This window comes from Chiloscyllium punctatum, chromosome 4 (genome assembly GCF_047496795.1).
Source record: "Chiloscyllium punctatum isolate Juve2018m chromosome 4, sChiPun1.3, whole genome shotgun sequence".
In the NCBI taxonomy this organism is placed as follows: Eukaryota; Metazoa; Chordata; class Chondrichthyes; order Orectolobiformes; family Hemiscylliidae; genus Chiloscyllium; species Chiloscyllium punctatum.
The window spans coordinates 93790067-93809671 of NC_092742.1; the positions used below are offsets into that span (position 1 = coordinate 93790067).

General features: G+C 42.1%; 1 protein-coding gene across 1 annotated transcript in view; it reads right to left on the reverse strand.

Annotated features, from left to right (window-relative positions):
• Window positions 1-19605, reverse strand: part of dnajc17 (DnaJ (Hsp40) homolog, subfamily C, member 17) — a 165243-nt gene that overhangs the window by 92227 nt on the left and 53411 nt on the right. Inside the window, exons 4-5 of the mRNA XM_072569323.1 lie at window positions 16825-16912; window positions 13365-13441 (exon numbers count right to left, since the gene is read on the reverse strand). Coding sequence (XP_072425424.1) covers window positions 13365-13441; window positions 16825-16912 — 165 coding nt within the window. The remainder of the gene's footprint in view (window positions 1-13364; window positions 13442-16824; window positions 16913-19605) is intronic.

The following is a 19605-nucleotide window of genomic DNA, read 5'->3' on the forward strand; positions in this document are numbered from 1 at the left end:
TCCTATAATTGACATGACAATTTCCCAACTTGTAATTGCAAAGCAGCAGATAGTAGCTTAAATCTTGGAGAACTAAAAACATATCCAAGATAGAAAATCATTATCTTATCAGACAGCAATTCTGCAATGTGATGTGTCAGAAATATTTAGCGACAACTTTCCCTCAAAAAGCACCATTAAGATGGTTCAGAGACATAAGGAGAAACAAGGCACTTAGAGTCATAGAGATGTATGGCATGGAAACAGACCCTTCGGTCCAGCCCGTCCATGCCGAACAGATATCCCAACCCAATCTAGTCCCACCTGCCAGCACCCAACCCATATCCCACCATACCCTTCCTATTCATATACCCATCCAAATGCCTCAAATGTTGCAATTGTACCAGCCTCCACCACATCCTCTGGCAGCTCATTCCATACAAGTACCACCCCCTGCGTGAAAATGTTGCCCCTTAGGTCTCTTTTATATCTTTCCCCTCTCACCCTAAACCTATGCCCTCTAGTTCTGGACTCCCCAACCCCAGGGAAAAGACTTTGTCTATTTATCCTATCCATGCCCCTCACAATTTTGTAAACTTATATAAGGTCACCCCTCAGCCTCCGACACTCCAGGGAAAACAGCCACAGCCTGTTCAGCCTCCCCCTGTAGCTCAGATCCTCCAATCCTGGCAACATTCTTCTAAGTCTTTTCTGAGCCCTTTCAAGTTTCACAACATCTTTCCGATAGGAAGGAGACCAGAATTGCATGCAATATTCCAACAGTGGCCTAACCAATGTCCTGTACAGCCGCAACATGACCTCCAAACTCCTGTACTCAATACTCTGACCAATAAAGGAAAGCATACCAAATGCCTTCTTCTCTATCCTATCTACCTGCGACTCCACTTTCAAGGAGCTATGAACCTGCACTCCAAGGTCTCTTTGTTCAGCAACACTCCCTAGGACCTTACCATTAAGTGTACAAGTCCTGCTAAGATTTGCTTTTCCAAACTGCAGCACCTCACATTTATCTGAATTAAACTCCATCTGCCACTTCTCAGCCTATTGGCCCATCTGGTCAAGATCCTGTTGTAATCTGAGGTCACCCTCTTAGCTGTCCACTACACCTCCAATTTTGGTGTCATCTGCAAACTTACTAATTCTATCTCTTATGCTCACATCCAAATCATTTATATAAATGACAAAAAGTAGAGGGCCCAGCACCGATCCTTGTGGCACTCCACTGGTCACAGGCCTCCAGTCTGAAAAACAACTCTCCACCACCACCCTCTGTCTTCTACCTTGGAGCCAGTTCTGTATCCAAATGGCTAGTTCTCCCTGCATTCCATGAGATCTAACCTTGCTAATCAGTCTCCGATGGGGAACCTTGTTGAACGCCTTACTGAAGTCCATATAGATCACATCTACTGCTCTGCCCTCATCAATCCTCTTGTTACTTCTTCAGAAAACTCAATCAAGTTTGTGAGACATGATTTCCCACGCACAATGCCATGTTGACTATCCCTAATCAGTCCTTGCCTTTCCAAATATATGTACATCCTGTCCCTCAGGATTCCCTCCAACAACTTGCCCACCACCGAGGTCAGGCTCACCGGTCTATAGTTCCCTGGTTTGTCTTTACCCCCCTTCTTAAACAGTGGTGCCAAGTTTGCCAATCTCCAGTCTTCTGGAAGCAAACATGGGAAATTAGGAGAAAGAGGTGGAGATGTTTAAGAAGAAATTCAGAGATTATGATTTAGTTGGCTGAAAGTACAGCTTACAATAGCAGTTTAAAAGTTTGAAGGCAGAGAAACAGTTTGATGTAGTGAGAGTTGTAGGGGTGGAAGCCATTATAAAATGAGGAGCAATTTTATGAAGGGATCTGAAAAGAACAAATGGGTGAGAAATTAAAATCTACAACCTATAGACTGGAAGAAAATTAACATAGGCGTGAGGAGCAGGGAGACATTGTGCTGGATAAGGTTTTGTTTGATCCATTGCATCTAATGGAAAATGCAAAAAACGTGCATGGACTGCTTTGGAGTAATCAAGTCTTGAGGTGACAAAGGCATGAATCAGGTATTCAACAGTAGATAGTCTGTATGGATGGCATTGAGGAAATAGAGGCAAGCAATTTTTATCATTGAGAGATGAGGAAGTCAGAAGCTCAGCTCAGGTGTCAATATGCACAGCCAGAGATCATCACCATGGAGGGCTCGAGTTGATAGTGAATGCGCAGTGTTTGTAAATTGGGTATTAAGGCAATGGATAGAAAATTGGATGCATCCTGATAATATAGGGAGTGAATGAGTTACAAGAGTGATGCAGTGATGTAAGTTTAAAGTAACCCAACATACATCGGAGTTCAAATGGTATTGCTAAAGGACAGTATGCACACAAAGGTAAAAAAGAATCTAAGGAGGGATTCCTGGTAGACCTGTGAAGTGAGAGAACAACTAAATAGGTGAGACATTTAAGAATAGGCTGGTTTGATGGTTTAAAGAGAGGAGAATACAGACAAACAGAAGCAAAGCAGGTGCATGAGACTGGAATAACTATCCTTATGGAGGACAAATACCACATGGCCTGGTCAGACTCAACGGCCTGTTTCCAAATGTAATTTTATTAAGCACGGAACCAAGCAAAAGCTGCCTGACAAAAATTTTAAAAAAACATAGCAGTTGGAGAGGATGACTGGATCAACCACGTTGACAGCTGTAAAGAGGTGAAAGATGAGCTGCAACAGCATGGTTATAGAAAATGCCAAGGATATGGGCTATTCCTGATGACCACAGCTGAATGCACGCCTATCACGTTTCATAGCCATGACATCGCAGCAAATCTACCTTGTATCTCCAGAAACGGATGTCTTACCTCTCAACACCTGGACTCAAATGTACTTTGCAGCGCTCAAGGTTAATTGACAGAACTTGCAATAATTTTTTTTTCTCCAGAATCAAATTTACCAAGAACGAAAGTCATTTACTGGTTTTTGCAGAAGCAAAAGAGCATTTCTCTCCCTTGTGCTTGAAACCCAGCACACTAGCATCTGCCAATTTATTTTTTGGCATCATCACATTTAATCTGGGGTTACACAATGGGAGAACAGCCTGAAGTTAGTATTTTGTTTTAAACAAAAATAAACTTAATTTTATTTGACATGGTGTTCCAGCAACATATTTTATTAGTTACAACCTTCCTGTATATGTTGTATGCATCGCCTGACCTGTAATTAGAGTTTACACTGCTTAAAACATTTGCATTTGTGAAAGGCTCCAGTTTCACTTGATCGCAGCATTAGGTTCACCAGATCCACTTGGATGCTTTCTTGGAGGCTGAATCACATGACTCCATCTCTTACCATCTCACCCCCACATTCCTATTGTTAATAACTCAAAAATCCATCCTCATTGTGCACCACCTTCCTTCATTAACTAGAAAACAAACCTTTTTCTATAAACTGACCACTGATCTTTGACCAACAAAAAATTTTTCCGCCTATCTTTGACTATTTTTAATGCTTCCATGATTCTTCTCTAGTTTGTTCACAGTGCCCAGCCCTGGGGAAACCAACGCTAAACACAGCCATTACTTGTTGTCTCCTAATCAGAAGGCTTCAAAACTGACATGATGTACAGTCGACAAAGGCAATTCCTCAGTGCTCATCATGCTAACTCTTGGAACGGTGTTCAGGCGAGTGGAAAAGATCACTTGGCACCATCAACAGCCCCCAACAGCAGCTCCCCCCCCCCCTCCCCCAACACTTCATCTTTGTTTTACAGACATTTCACAGTATTTAAATTGATAGCCACTACTGATAGCTCACAGAACTAAGAGGCACTTTAAAACTGGTGGCATGGTGGCTCGGTGGTTAGCACTGTTGCCTCACAGCACCAGGGACTCGGTTCGATTCCAACCTCAGACAACTTTCTCTGTGGAGTTTGCATATTCTCCCCTTGTCTCCGTGGGTTTCCTTCGGGTGCTCTGGTTTCCTCCCACAGTAAACAGTCTAAAGATGTGCAGGTTAGGTGAATTGGCCATGCTCAATTGCTCATCACGTTCAGGGATGTGGAGGTTAGGTACATTAGTCAGGGTAAATGTAGAGTAATAGGGTGAGGGAGTGGGTCTGGGTGGGCTACTCTTTGAAGGGTGGGTTGAAGGGCCTGTTTGCACACTGTAGGGTTTCAATGAAAACCACATTATTGATTACGATGTGCTTGGGGAACTCCAGACCATAGAGAGTGTACAATACACACTTAGTTACACTTTGTGTAGAGCATAGTAAAGCTTTGTAATAGCAATGTATGTATGGCAATGTATTGACTTTCAAAATGTTGCCTGGAACCTGAGCACGGCCTACAATTGAAATTAACAGATGTGAAGCTGGAAAAGCACAGCAGGTCAGACAGCACCCGACAGATGGACGGACGCAGATAGGGGGTTATTGTGATTGGTCAGTGGGAGGGGTTGAAGTGGATAGGTGAGTAGAAAGATTGTCAGGTTAGAACAGGTCAGGGAGGAGAGGAAGAGGGAGAGGGCTGAACAATGGATAAGGCTGGGGCGGAGAGATTTTGAAGCTGGTGAATTCAATACTGGAGGCCATTGGGCTATAAACTCCTCAGGCAAAATATCAGGTGCGATTCCTCCAGTTTCCACTTGGCCTCACTCTGACAGTTGAGGTCGCTGAGGATGGCCATGTCACTGGGGGAGTGGGAAGGGGAATTAAAATGGATGATAAGCGGAAGGTCAGGTTGGTTAATGCGTGCAGAGCGCAGATGCTCTGCGAAGTGGTCCCAGAGTTTGCATTTGGTCTCTCCAATACAGAGGAGACCACATCGGGGTTGAAGGATGCAATAGATGAGGTTGGATGAAGTGCAGGTGAATCTCTGTTGGAGCTGGAAGTATTATTTAGGGCCTTGGATGGAGGTGAAATGGGAGGCGTCGGGGCAGGTGTTGCACCTCTTGCGATGGCAGGGAAAGGTGCCGGGTGTGAAGACATTGGTGGGGAGTATAGAGTTGACGAGGAAGTTGTGGAGTGAATGGTCCTTGCGGAATGTGGACATGGGTGGGGAAGGAAATATTGTTTTGGTGGTAGAGTCTGACTGTAGGTGGCAGAAATGTCGAAGGATGATGCGTTGAGTTCGGAGTTTGGCGAGGTATTACATGAGGACTGAGGGGACTCTATCCTTATTGTTGTTGGGGTGAGGAAGTTTGAGGGCAGAAGTGTGGGAAATGGAAGAGATGCAGTTGAGGGCATCCTTAATTACTGAGGAGGGAAAACTACACTCCCTAAAATAGGAGAATATCTGGGATGCCCTGAAATGGATTGCCTCATCCAGTGAGCAGATGCGGCAGAGGTAGAGGAATTCAGAGTATGGCATAGCATTTTTGCAGCAGGGTGGTGCAAGGAGGTGTAGTTGAGGCAGTTGTGGGAGTCAGTGGGTTTGAAATGGACATCAGTAACGAATCGCTTTCCAGAGATAGAGACAGAGAGATCCAAAAGGGAAGGGAGGTGTCAGAAATGGTCCAGGTCAATTTAAGGGTGGGGTGGAAGTTGTTGGCAAAGTTGATGAATTGCTCAAACACTTCACAGGCGCACAAGGCAGCACTGATGCAGTCATCAATGTAGTAGAGGAAGAGCTGAGAGATGATGCCTGTGTAGTTGTGGCAGAGGGATTGTTTCACAAATCCTACAAAGAGGCCTGCACAGCTCCAGTTTGTAGGAAGTGGGAAAAATCAAAAGAAGAATTGTTGAGAATGAGGGGCAGTTCTGCCAAGTGAATAAAAGTGTCAGTGGAGGAAAACTAGTTGGGCCTATGGGAAAGGAAGTGGAGGGATTTTAGGCCCTCTGTGTGGGGGATGCAGTTGCAAAAGGCCTGTACATCCATGGTAAAGGTGAGATGTTGGTGGACAGGGAATTGACAGTTTTCGAAGAGGTAGAAGATATGGGTTGCGTCACGAACGTAGGTAGGGAGTTCCTGACCAAAAAGAGAAAGCTTGGAGTCAAGGTAGGAGTGCGTGAGCTCAATGGGGCAGGAGCAGGCAGAGGCAATGGGTCAACCGGGCAGTCAGGTTTATGGCTTTTGGGTAGGAGATAGTTCCCCAACCCCACAATGCCCATTTCTAACAGGTTGGAGGCTGTAGATCGGCGATCTCCCAAAGTCATGAGGTTGTTGATGCTCTGGGAGATGATGGTTTGGTGATCAGAGTAAGGTCATGATCGAGGGGACGTTAGGAGGAGGGGTCAGAGTTGACGTCTGGCTTCAGTGATGTTGAGGTCAGTTTGCAATACTACTACCGCACTTCCCTTTATTGGTGGGTTTAATAGTGAGGTTGTGGTTGGAGCAAAGGGTGCAATTGGCTGCATGCTCTATTGGGGAGAGGTTGGAGTAAAATATCCAAGCGATTGATGTTGTGGGGACAGTTTGAGTTGAAGATGTTGAGGGAGGGTGGGACACCAGGAGTGTGTGTCCAGGAGGAAGGGGTTTGTTGGATGCACGAGGTGGGGCCATTAGAGGGGAGGTTGGATTCCTGTTCAAACAAACGTTAACAAATTGTCCATCGGAAGAAAAAAGGGTTGCTTTTCAATCCAGGAGATACTGGAAATGAAAAGGTACAGTGCTGTTTAGCCAGTTCCTATTTGTCTGGTGCTAACTCAGATAAAGATGGCTTGTGCAACATGCAAAACCCCACACAGGAACAACAGAGTAGGATGAGGGCTCAACAATATTAGTTCTGACAAAAATCATAGCCATTTTAACCAAACTCTTTAAAAGACTGTGTGAGAGGATAACCATTAGTTCATCCATCCAGAGAGTCTATTGTTCTCCTTCCTCCAGGATAGTACGTAACATCTTCATGACCGATTCCAAAGTTTTTCTTTGTTCCTGGGAGTCTATTCCCTGTACTGACCATTTTGTGAGAAAGGGAGGTATTTGGTCCCTGCCTTACATTTGCATTTGACAGATTTGACGTCCCCTTGTTCTATTCTCACTATTTCGTTTGAAGTAATTATCTGGAACATACCTTTAACAAAACATTTAACCTATATAACCATTTCTAGTACTTCACTGTAATTAATTTTGATTAATTCAAATGTACATCCAACTAATGATCAGTTCATCCCACGGGGTTTCAATTCACCAAAGTCTGTTCTGTTGTATTTAACGAAATACCTTTTGAACATCTACTCATATTAACTTGGCTACCATCAATATTTGCTGTTACTGTATTCAAACATTCAATAAAATTAGTCAAACGTGATTTGGTTTCATAAATCTCATGCTGGCTTTCATTTATAGGCCCATAAATTTCCCACAGGCAATTAACTTTGCTCTCAATACTAACATTTGACTTGCCTTTGCTGGATTTAGCACGCTCTCCTTTTTAGGGACATGGGTGTAACATCTGTAATCCTGGTATTCTCGCACTAAGGAGATTTTGAAGCTCACAATTTGCACCCACATTTTCCCTAGCAAACTACAATGCATTCTATAATGACCAAATGATTTTACTGCTTTCAGCATTGCCAATGTACCTCTTCATCTGTTTTAAATTCCATCTCTTTTTTTTTCCCTCTTTAAATGTGTTTTTGGCAGCATTCTCTCCTCTGGTGCCAACAGTTACTAAGCACACATTTAGGAGCTTTCCCATGCCTGCAGTCCAAGAAATTGTTGTTTTTGATCTTTAATAGGCCAAACCCTTCCTTGTGACTACTTGTTTAATATTTATATAGAGTCAAAAAGCACAGAAACAGACCCTTTGGTGCAACCAGTCTATGCCAAACATAATCCCAAACTAAACTAGTCCCACCTGCCTGCTCCTGGCCCATTTTTTCCAAACATTTCCTATTCATGTACTAACTCAAACGTCTTTTAAACGTTGTAATTATACCCACATCCACCACTTCCTAATGTCTTTTTAAAATCTCTCTCCTCTCACCTAAAAAAAGAATGCCCCCTACTCTTGAAATCCCACATCCTAGGGAAAAGACAGCTGCCACTATCTCTATCTATACCCATCAATATTTTATAAACTTCTATAAAGTTACCTCTCAACCAGTGGGAAAAGTCCCATCCTTTTCTTTTATAACTCAAAATTTCCATATCCGGCACTATTCTGTTTAATACATTTGGGGTTCCCTTTCACATTACCTGTTAACTTAGTCTGATACACTGTCTAACTCAAGTGTTTGCTCTGCATTTTTGTAATCAGCTTGGCTCTTTACTGTAATGGATTATGATCCTTATTACACACTCCCTTTATCTACTTTATGTGAAACGCTTTGTTTTATGTTTCATCATTGAAAGAACTCTGTTGGTAAGTGTCTCCAATCAGAATGGACCATATTTCTTTTTAACTCACCTGAAATTAGCTCTCTTGTAGTTAAGCATTTTCACATTGATTTCTCAAGAATTCTTCCCCATTTCTTTCAAACTAAAATTGAGGATAATTGAAGACCTGCATTGTTATGAATTATTTCACTCATTGTTCCTGATGTTTGAGTAAGGGAACTGTAGGCCTAAGTTACAAGTGTAAGCCAATTATCCCCAGTTTTTGTGTTTAACCACTGTAATACATATGGATGAAACATGATTCAAAACATCAGCTTCTTGTATGAGCAGCTCGATATGTAAAGGGATCCCATGCAAGATCCAATTCAGCTCTAACGCCAGTATAATAAAAACAATCTGGTAGGAACGCAGACAATTCTATCCTTCACTAAAAGGCAATTACATTTTTCTTTCTTGGGTATATGTTTCAGCTGCTGACTGACTTGAAGAAGTCAAGGTGAAGTTCCAAGACCCCACGTTGAGACACTGTTGCAGTTGGGCTATGCACTTTCAGCATTGTCTGTTACCGCTACAGAACTAGCAACTTCATTCTGATTTTAATTGTTTTTAAACAACCAGCCTGTCTGCTGGATTTTGCTAAAGTAAACCACATGGTGACAGGTATTCTCCGTCCAAAGTCCTCACCCTTGAAGTTTACCTACCCTTCAACTTTGTTTATGAACACTCTACAATACCAAGAAGTATTTCACAGACACAGATTAAACATGTTAAGAAGACCTCATATCAGACCAAGTGGTAATCTTCTCAATATCATTCAGATGAATAAGGAACAAATGTAGACCATTAAAGTCCTCCCATTCCATAAACTCACAGTTTATCTGTTTTTCTTTCAAATTTCACATTCCCATCTATATGAAAAGTTTAACATATGATCGTTTGATGGTTCTGGGCCTATACTTACGGGGTATTGAAAGGTGACTGGGGGATTCGATTGAAATTTTTTTTAGAAAGTGGGCGGCACGGTGGTTAGCACTGCTGCCTCACAGCGCCAGAGACCCGGGTTCAATTCCTGCTTCAGGCGACTGACTGTGTGGAGTTTGCACATTCTCCCCGTGTCTGCGTGGGTTTCCTCTGGGTGCTCCGGTTGCCTCCCACAGTCCAAAAATGTGCAGATTAGGTGAATTGGCCATGCTAAATTGCCCATAGTGTTAGGGGCAGGGGTAAATATAGGGGAATGGTTCCGGGTAGACTGCGCTTCAGCGGGTCGGTGTGGACTTGTTGGGCCAAAGGGCCTGTTTCCACACTAAGTAATCTAATCTATATCTGATAACCTTTGATTTATCTTCCTGACAATATTGCATCGACAAAGGCAGAATGTTCTAATATCACACAACCCTCAGAGAAAGAATTTTCTCTCACTGCTGTACTGAAAGGGGAACTTCTAATTTTACAAATGTGCCCCCAGAGTTCTGTGCTCTGCCACAAGAGAGAACATTGCTTCCACATCTACCTTGTCAAGACTGTTCAGGAACTTGTTCACTTCAATCAAGGCACCCCTCACTCTTTCAATTCACAGTGAAAACTAGCCTAGCATGTTCAATCTTTCCGTGGCACTGAACCCACATGTCCAGGTGTTAATCTAGCAAACCTCCTCTGAACAGCCTTCAAATCATTTACATCATTCCTTGAATAAAGGAGACCAAAGCTGCACCCACTATTGGAATTGTGGTCTAATCAATTTCCTGAACAACTGAAACATAACATTCTTGCCAAAATAATACCCAATATTCAGCACCTTTTGAGGGATCTCCCACACTCAGTAGTGTAGCAATCCCTAGAACAATTCCCATGACATTGTAATCAATGCCAATAACAGGACTAAAATGAGGTCCTAATTATTAAGGGAATCAAGGTGATAGAGATAAAGCAGGAAAGAGGAGTTAAGCATTGTCAGGACAGCCACAACCTCATTAAACAGCAGAGCAGACAATGGACTATTTGGCTTGTTCCTACTCCGACACCTTACAATACCTTATCCAAGTTCACATTCTTCACACAGAGAATAGGGGAGCTGGCATTGGCAAGCTATTCAATGGTAGAAGAGCTAATAATGTAACCCAACCAGATTCTGTCCACAGCTTTTGCTCCTGTGTGTACACTTGCCAGTGGGGGTCCTTTGATATCAAACTAGAATCCAGTAGTGTTCTTCCACTGATATCCCAATGCCTTAATGCAACTGGAACCAAAGCCCCACTTAAGCACAGAATTCCTACAGTGTGGAAGCAGGCCATCTGGCCTATTGGGCCAACACCGCCCCTCTGAACAGCATCCTATCCAGACCCAACCCCTATCCTATCCCTGTAACCTTGCATTTTCCATGGCTAATCCACCTAACCTACACATCTTTGGGCTGTGGGAGGAAACCGGAGCACCCAGAGGAAACCCATGCAGACATGGGGAGAATGTGCAAACTCCGAGGCTGGAATCAAACTCAGGTCTCTCGCGCTGTGTGGCAGCAGTGCTAACCACTGAATCACCATACTGATGCCAGAATTTGGCAAGTTCTGTGTCAAAATCCAACAGCATAGACTAGTTTGGGCCAAAGTGCCTGTCTCCGTGCTATAGGACTCTATCCTCACCTCAGAGAGGTACCACATATGAAATAGAAGCAGGAGTTGATCTACTCCACCTTTCACGCTTGATTTGATTGCGGCCTCAACACCCTATGCCTGCCTGTCTACGCTATCCTTTGACTCCCTTGTTAGTCAAGAATCCAGCTACCTCTGCCTTAAGTATCAATGACTATCCACTTCCACCACACTCTCGGGAAGAGTGACCCTCACTGAAAAATGGCTCTCCTCACTTCTGAAGGGACACGGGGCCTTGAAACATTCTCTCTGCTTTCTCTACACTGATCCTGACAGACCTGCTGGAGTTTCTCTGACAACTTCTGTCTTTGTTTTGACTTTCCAAAATCCACAGCTCTTTGTTTTATTTTCATTCTCCTCACTGCAATCTTAAATGGGAGACCTCTTATTTTTAAACTATGCCCCTATTCTAGTCTCCCTCATAAGGGGAAACGTCCTTTTAGCATCTGCCCTGTCAACTCTCCACAGGATGCAAGATGTTTCGGAAAGATTACTACTTATTTTTCTAAACTCCAATTGACACAGGCCAAACAAAGTCCATTTTTTTCTCATTAGGTCAGTATCCTCACAAGGACAAAAACAGAAATTGATAGAAAAGCTTAGCAGGTCTAGCAGCATCTAAGGAGAGAATTCAGAGTTAATGTTTTGGGTCCAATGACTTTTCCTCAGAGCTAGATCATAAGGATCCTCACAGGCATCCTCATCCCTTCCACGTAAGACAAGCATAAGCAAGTATCAGTTGGGTGAACACATTCTGAACTGCTTCTAACATATTCATATCTTTTATGAAGAAAGATCAAAACACCAGACATGGTCTCAACACTGCTCTGTACAGCGCTTGCACTAAATGACAATTGCTTTTCTACTCATCGGCTGAAGTTGTATACATTTTGTTTTGACAGCCAAGTGTAAGGACACCCATATCCCTCTGTACCAGAGTATTCTGCAGATATCTCTCCATTAAAATAAAACGCTGCTTTTATTTTCTTCCTTGCATAGTGGACAAGTTCATATCTTACAACATAATATTTAATGTGCCAAATATTTGCACAGTCAATTAACCAATCCATATTTCTTTGTAGACTCCATACATCCTTTGAAGGATGTATTTGTGTACCTATTTTTATATCATCAAAGTGAGCAACTATACATATGGTCAAGTTATTGATACAGATTATAAATAGTTGAGGTCCCAAACGATCCCTGTGGTACTATCATCATTTCTTGCCAATTACCTATTTAGGCCTATTCCCTGATGCCAATTAGCTAGAGGCAATAGAGAAACCCTATTGTGGATTTCTATCTCATTTACTCATTTCCCCTCAATGATCCTAAACCTTTCTTGTCTCCATCACATTCAACATCTTAACTGACCTTGTTTTGACCTAATGCCAATTCAACCTCACCATTGAGACTCCATAATATATTTCACCTGCACTTCAATATCATCCAATAACATCACTGTAGCTACAGCTTAATGATATTCCTCATCATCCTTATCCCCATTATCACCCCAGCTAATTTACTGCACAATGATCTTGCTAGCGTCCTACATCACGAACTTCACAGAAACCTCAATCATCATTGTACTTCAATATCTGATCTTACACTTCACACTACCACTAAATAAATCCAACCAGGACCTAGAGTCTTACAGATTAGATTACTTACAGTGTGGAAACAGGCCCTTCGGCCCAACAAGCCCACACCGACCCACCGAAGCGCAACCCACCCAGACCCATTCCCCTACATTTACCCAATTACCCCTTCACCTAACACTACGGGCAATTTAGCACAGCCAATTCACCTAACCTGCACATTTTTGGACTGTGGGAGGAAACTGGAGTACCCGGAGGAAACCCACGCAGATACGGGGAGAATGTGCAAACTCCACACAGAGTCGCCTGAGGCAGGAAATAGTGGACAATATTTCACTCTTTAAAGTTAGACCTGTTCACTGACTGTATTCTCTCCACTTAGTCCCTATTACACCATCCCACTCTGCAGTCAAAACCCATGTGGATGAAACTGCAGTAAACATGCATATAGATAAAACAAATACTCAAGTAAAATTCCTGTATTTGAACTTCTCATAACCAGTTTAATTTCTTCTTTAAAAATAATGACTGGGTACTTCACATGTAAACATACTGGCTTTCCTGGAGTTTTAAAGATAGATTGCATTGTTCTTAGACCAACTGCTGAAAGATTGATCCTCAGATTATCATTGATTATACTAATTTCAATTTAATAGGAATCAGCATCAGTGAATCAAATGTTATCGAACTGTTGTGCTTATATTGCTATACGATTTCATTGGATGGCAGTCTTTGAGTACCTCGACAAAAATGGTTATTTTTGTGCATGAACTTTACCTTTGGCAGAAGCCTAACTCACCTGCATTTAATACTTTACAGAGATCTGAACATGATGTTGCACTTACCACTTCATCTAAATTCTTTGCAATCTTAATTTCCTCTTCTTCATTGAGCTGGGCTTCTCTTTCACGGGCCTCTAAGTCTAAAATTGAACAACAGTTTTACCTGTAATTAAGTTCAGACATAATAACCTACCAATACCAAAAATTAGGAATTTTTTGCATGTTGAGTTTCAGCTGGATAGCATGGAGGTGGCATGCTGAGTTTCAACTCTTTACAGACTTCAGTTAATGTTTTGTAGTCCTCGAGATAAAAAAATGTTTGTTCCATAAAAAGAAACCTATTCATTGACCCTGCCTATTACTAGCATTAGACATGGTCAAGTAGGCACAATTAATTAAAGAGTTGGAAGTGCTGGTGTTAGACTGGGGTATACAAAGTCAAAAATCACACAACACCAGGTTATAATACAGCAGGTTTATTTGGAACACTGGCTTTCAAAATAACAACCACCTGAAGGAGCAGCGCTTTGAAAGTTTATGCTTCCAAATAAAACTTTTTGGACTATAACCTGGTGTGTGATTTTTAACTTAATGAGCAAAGCTTTACCCCAACCTTAGAAAATGGCATTGAGAGAGAGGCTTCTCTATCTCTGCACCATAGGTTGAATTTCATTGAGACAGACTGATTATGGAGGTATTTCAAAACATTGGCAGGATTTTATTTTACTTCCATGTGGTTTCAGAGTGAGTATCTATGGAGGTGGCATGGCTGCACTGGATAGCATGGAGATGGCACAGAGGAGCATGAGGCACTCACCAAGGAACAGTCACTTCCAAACCTTCGCCAGAGGCAGAAGGCCCAACTTGAGAGAATAAAGTGTACACGTGAAGTCCAGTTTCATGGAGATGAATTGGCCAACTTAGGACATCTCCCCACTCAAGCCACCTGCCTCTAATGGTGCAAATATGGTCCAAGCGTCCTGTGACCTTTGAACAGGATTATCTCGAAAATTGAAGGAGCAAGGGTTTTTATTGACACACTGAAAGTAAAAGTATTTCACACTGGGTTCTTACTAGCAACACTCAGGGGAAAGTTTGGCTAATTTTTGTCTATTTCAGACTCAAATGTGTTAGCCCTGGCATCAGAAAACTCCAAGTGGCAGTCAGTCAAAGTGCCACACAGAAAAGTAAATAAAAAGAGGGGTGCCAAAATGATTAACCATTTAATCTGTGTGGCAGAGTCTGGCAACACTTAATAGGAACATGGCTAGAATTCAAAGTCAACCAATACGAGCGAATTGAGTAACCAAATTCAGATCATAGCGGTACAGGTTAAGGGTCAGTTTAGCTTCAACATGTTTTATGATTATCCCACAATAATAATCAGACTGTGGACAGTTGATAGGAGTCCCTTCAGTTTCAAATGGTCATTCAATAACATTTTATTGATGGCCACAGAAGTCACTGACAATGGGGTGAATGGTGACAAGTGGCTGCCTGCAATTTTTCCTGTGATTAACAGTCTGCAATGAGGAAAACAATGTGCTGATATTGAAGCAAATCCTTTAAATCACCCTAGAGGTAATAACCCCCAATTCAAAAAGCAATCCTTGGTTGGAAAATGAAAAAAAATATAGAGGAAACAATACAGATTTCAGCTCACATCAATCAATATCTTGTACCCTGACAGACAGTGAATGAAGGCCATTACAAGTGTCAAAGCACATCCACTACAGACTATAGGGCAAAGGAGAATAAGACTGAAAATAGTCTTTAGTATTTATTATGAGTTTCGATGCTCTGTTTGAAGCATCATATTTTTTTCTCTCTGCAAAATACAATATATTTCAAACTTTGGTGCATCTTACCATCTATTCATTGATCACACAGCAATGATCATTCTTCATGAAAGTGTTGAATATTTGTCATTCTGATTGCGAGGTAGATCATTGAGAGTTTCAAGGGAATACTTGCCCACTTTATACATCTAATTTCAGAAATGGATAGTCAATAAAACTGATAAGACAAAGGTGTGTCCCTTCTGCTCTGCTGTGTCAAGGGCTTCAATGTCAACCACAGGAAAACTTCAATCATGGTGTCAGAGAGTGCATTATTAAGCACTTCGATGTTATAGAGATGTTATTTCAACGTCAACATGGTTTCATCAAGGGGAGGTCATGCCTGACACATTTGTCAGAATTCTTTGAGAAAATAGCGAGCAGGTTAGACCAAGGAGAGCCAATGGAAGTTGTCTACTTGAACTTCAAGTTGGCCTTTGACAAGGTGCCGCACAGGAGGCTACTGAGTGAGATAAGGGCCCATGGTGTTACAAGCAAGGTGCTAGCATGGATAGATAATTGGTTGCCTGACAGAGAGCAGAGTGGCGAATACAGGGTCCTTCTCAGGATGGTTGCCTGTGACAACTGTTGCTCCGCAAGACTCTAAGTTGGGCCCTCAAGACTTTTCACTTTATACATTAACAATCTAGATGGAGGCACTGAGGATATTCTGACTAAGTTTACAGATGGCACAAAGATAGGTAGGGGGATAGGTAGCATTGAGGTGGCGGGAGGCTGCAAAACAATTTGAGTAGGTTAGGAGAGTGGGCAAACAGTGGCAGATGGAGTACAATATGGGAAAGTGCGAGGTCATGCACTGTGGTAGGAAGAATAGACTATTTTATAAATTGGGAGTAAATTCAGAAATCTGAAATGCAAAGACACTTGGGAGCCCTATTCCAGGACTCTCTCAAGGTAAACTTGCAGGTTGAGTCCGTAGTTAGGAAGGCAAATGCAATATGGCACTTATTTTGAGAGGACGTGAATATAAAAGCAGGATGTACTTCTGAGGCTTTATAAGGCTCTGGTCAGACGACATTTGGCGTATTGTGTGCAGTTTTGGGCCCCATATCTCAGGAAGGATGTACTGGCCCTGGAGCATGTTCAGAGGAGGTTCATGAGAATGGTTCCAGGAATGAAAAGCTTAACATATGAGGAATGTTTCAGGACTCTGGATCTATACTCAGTGGAGTTTAGAAGGATGAGGGGGGACTCTAAATACAACACACAGAAGACTTATGGCCTGGACAGTGTAGATGTTGGGAAGATGTTTCCGTTGGTAGGAGAGGCGAGGACCTGCGGACACAGTCTTAGAGTAAAAGGAAGACATTTTAGAATGGAGAGAAGGAGAAACTTCTTCAGCCAGAGTGGTGAATCTATAGAATTCACTTCCACAAAAGGCTGTGGAGGCCAGGTATATTTAAGACTGAGATAGATAGGCTCTTGAGTGTTAAGGAGATCAAGGGTTAGGGGGAGAAAGTGGGAAAGTGGGGTTGAGAAACATATCAGCCATGACTGAGCAGACTTGATGGACTGAATGGCCTAAACTGTGCTCCTATATCTTATGGTCTTATTCAGGTGAAAGATAGCACACCCTAGACTATCCAGTGCTGTGACAGTTCAAGCCTTTGGTGCTTCATCTGTCACCTCAATCTACTTGCACTGCTTTTTCCAATTGTACATACCAAGCTTTACTTTCTTTCTCTTGCTGTCGAGTTTCTGGTTCCTCTCTGCTGCCTGCTTTTTCGCTTTTCTGATTTTATCATAGGCTGCCTTGAAGTGGAAGAAAATTGAGAGTGTTAATTTGCCCATCACAGATACCTACAAGAGATGTGACCTTAGACCTGATTTGGAGATGCCGGTGTTAGACTGGGGTGTTCAAAAGTTAAAAATCACACAACACCAGGTTATAGTCCAACAGGTTTAATTGGAAGCACTATCTTTCGGAGCGCCACTCCTTCGTCAGGTGGAGCTCCACTACTACCTGATGAAGGAGCGGCGCTCCAAAAGCTAGTGTGCTTCCAATTAAACCTGTTGGACTATAACCTGGTGTTGTGTGATTTTTGACCTTGAACGGTTTGACTTTGATAATAGGTCATTCATATCACAGAGTCGTACAGCATGGAAACAGACTGTTCAGTCCAACCTGACCATGCTGAACATTATTCCAAAAACTAATCTAGTCCCACCTGTCTGCTGCTGGCCTATATCCCTCTAAACCTTTCATGTACTTATCCAAATGTCTTTTGAAAGTTGTAATTGTACCCAAACCCACCACTTCCCTAGGAAGATCATTCCACGAACTGTGTATAAACTTTGCCCCTCTCTCTCCTCTTAATAATTACCCCTTCTAGTCTTGAAATTCCCTATCATACTATTAACCATATCTATACCTCATTATTTTATGAACTTCTATAACATCGCCTCTCAACCTCCTACACTCCAGTGAAAAAAGTCCAAGCCTATCCAGCTTTTGTTTATAACTCAAGCCTTCCATACCCAGCAACATCCTGGTAGATCTCTTCTGAACCCTCTCCAGCATGATAATATCCTTCCTATAACTGGGTGACCACAACTGGACACCGTATTCCAGAACAGGCCTCACCAACGTCCTGTACAACCTCAACATGACTTCCCAACTCCTATACACAAAGGACCGAGCAATGAAGGCAAGCGTACCAAAAGCCCTTTTAACCACCCTGTCTTTATGTGATGCAAACTTCAAAGCATAGTGTACCTGCCCCCTAGGTCCCTCTGTTCTACAACACTGCTCAAGGCCCTACCATTAATTATATAAGCCCTACCCCTGTTTGTTGCACCTTACATTTATCCAGATTTAACTCCATTTGCCATTTTTCAGACCATTCACTCTTTGGTCAAGATCCCTTGGTAATCTTAGATAACCTTCTTCAGCACCACATTTTTCAACTCTAACCTTCTTCACTGTCTACTATGCCACCAATTTTGGTGTTGTCTGCAAACTTACTAACCATGCCTGCTATATTCTCTTCCAAATCATTTATATAAATTACATCTGAAGTATTCTCCTTTGCTGGCATCCCACAATTCAATGGAACACTTCCAACATCTTTGATCTAATTTTACATGGGTCCCAAAAGCCAGTGGAGGTAGTGCCAAACATGGGTCTCCACCTCATTTGCCCTTCTAAAGAATTAGAAGAACAAAGCAAGGAAAGTAACGCTCATGGTCTTGGCTTCAGTTCTGCTTTCGCACTGCACAAAAATTTCTGATGGCATTCTGCTACCATTAAGACTTAAGTTGAGAAACCTACACCAATATTTTTGCATTCAGTACACAGGGTTTGTTATGGCTGGTTTGAATACATCTAGTGCTCAACATTGAGACTGGAAAGAAGATAAATCAGCAGCAGCAAAAAACAGAACAGCAGGCTGTCCTGTGAGAAAGGAAATCAGTTGATGACTGGTTACAATTAAGGTGTTTAGGAGAAAAGCGAGAAAGTGGCAACTCCTGTTGTGGTGTTAGACCTTGGGGAATGGACAGCATGGCAGCAATTGTTTACAGTTGGAAAAGGCAACCCTTCAGGATCAGAACATGTGTGCACCATACCCGACATTGCAGTGCTGAATGCCAGATGGTTTGGTTTGGAACTCCAGTTATCAGTTTCAGGATGGGAAAGCAAAATCAATTACATAATATACAATAATGTAACAATGGAATAGGCTTTAACAAAGGGAGATAAACTAAACTCTGTTTAGTTGGGTTAAAGCATAAATATAGCTTCTTTTTGTCTCTTTCCATCTGTAGGTGATGGGGTACAGCTCCACAGATACCAACTTGAACACAGCACCTCAACCTGGTGTTATTCATATTTTTGAGCATGGACAGAGTGATCATTGGCAAACTCGCCAGATTGCGCAAAGCAGTACTGACAAGAACTTCAGTTCTGAAGAACAGTCTGATGGGACTTGAACCGTTAACTCCTGCTTTTCTCTCTACAGATGCTGCCAGATCTGCTGACTTTCTCCAGCAATTTCTGGTTTTGTTTCAGCTTAGTTCAAAGATGATATCAAACTTGGGATCTTCTGGTTTGTACAGATGAGCACCACACCACATCGCATATTTATTCACCGAATAGTCAGAAGTATAAAAATCTACAATGGTTAACACCCCAGCGAAGAAACAGGTTCTCTAAATCAATTCCAATTCTACATCTGAATCCCATATGACAGGACTCATTTTTCTTAAATCAGGAGTTGGCACTCAGTCTCACAATAAATGATAATTAGGCATTCTGTGTGAAGATGTACTTTCTGTTTTGGGAAGAAACATCAATGAAAACAAAATGAGAGCAGCTGTTAAGAGGAAATTAGCGCAAGCTTTATATTGATGCCAATTTGCAACAAAATATCTGCTGAAAACATTTTTTAAGTTTGTTGCTTCTCCACTAGGAAAGAACTGGCAAACAACCGTAAATATTATTCTTG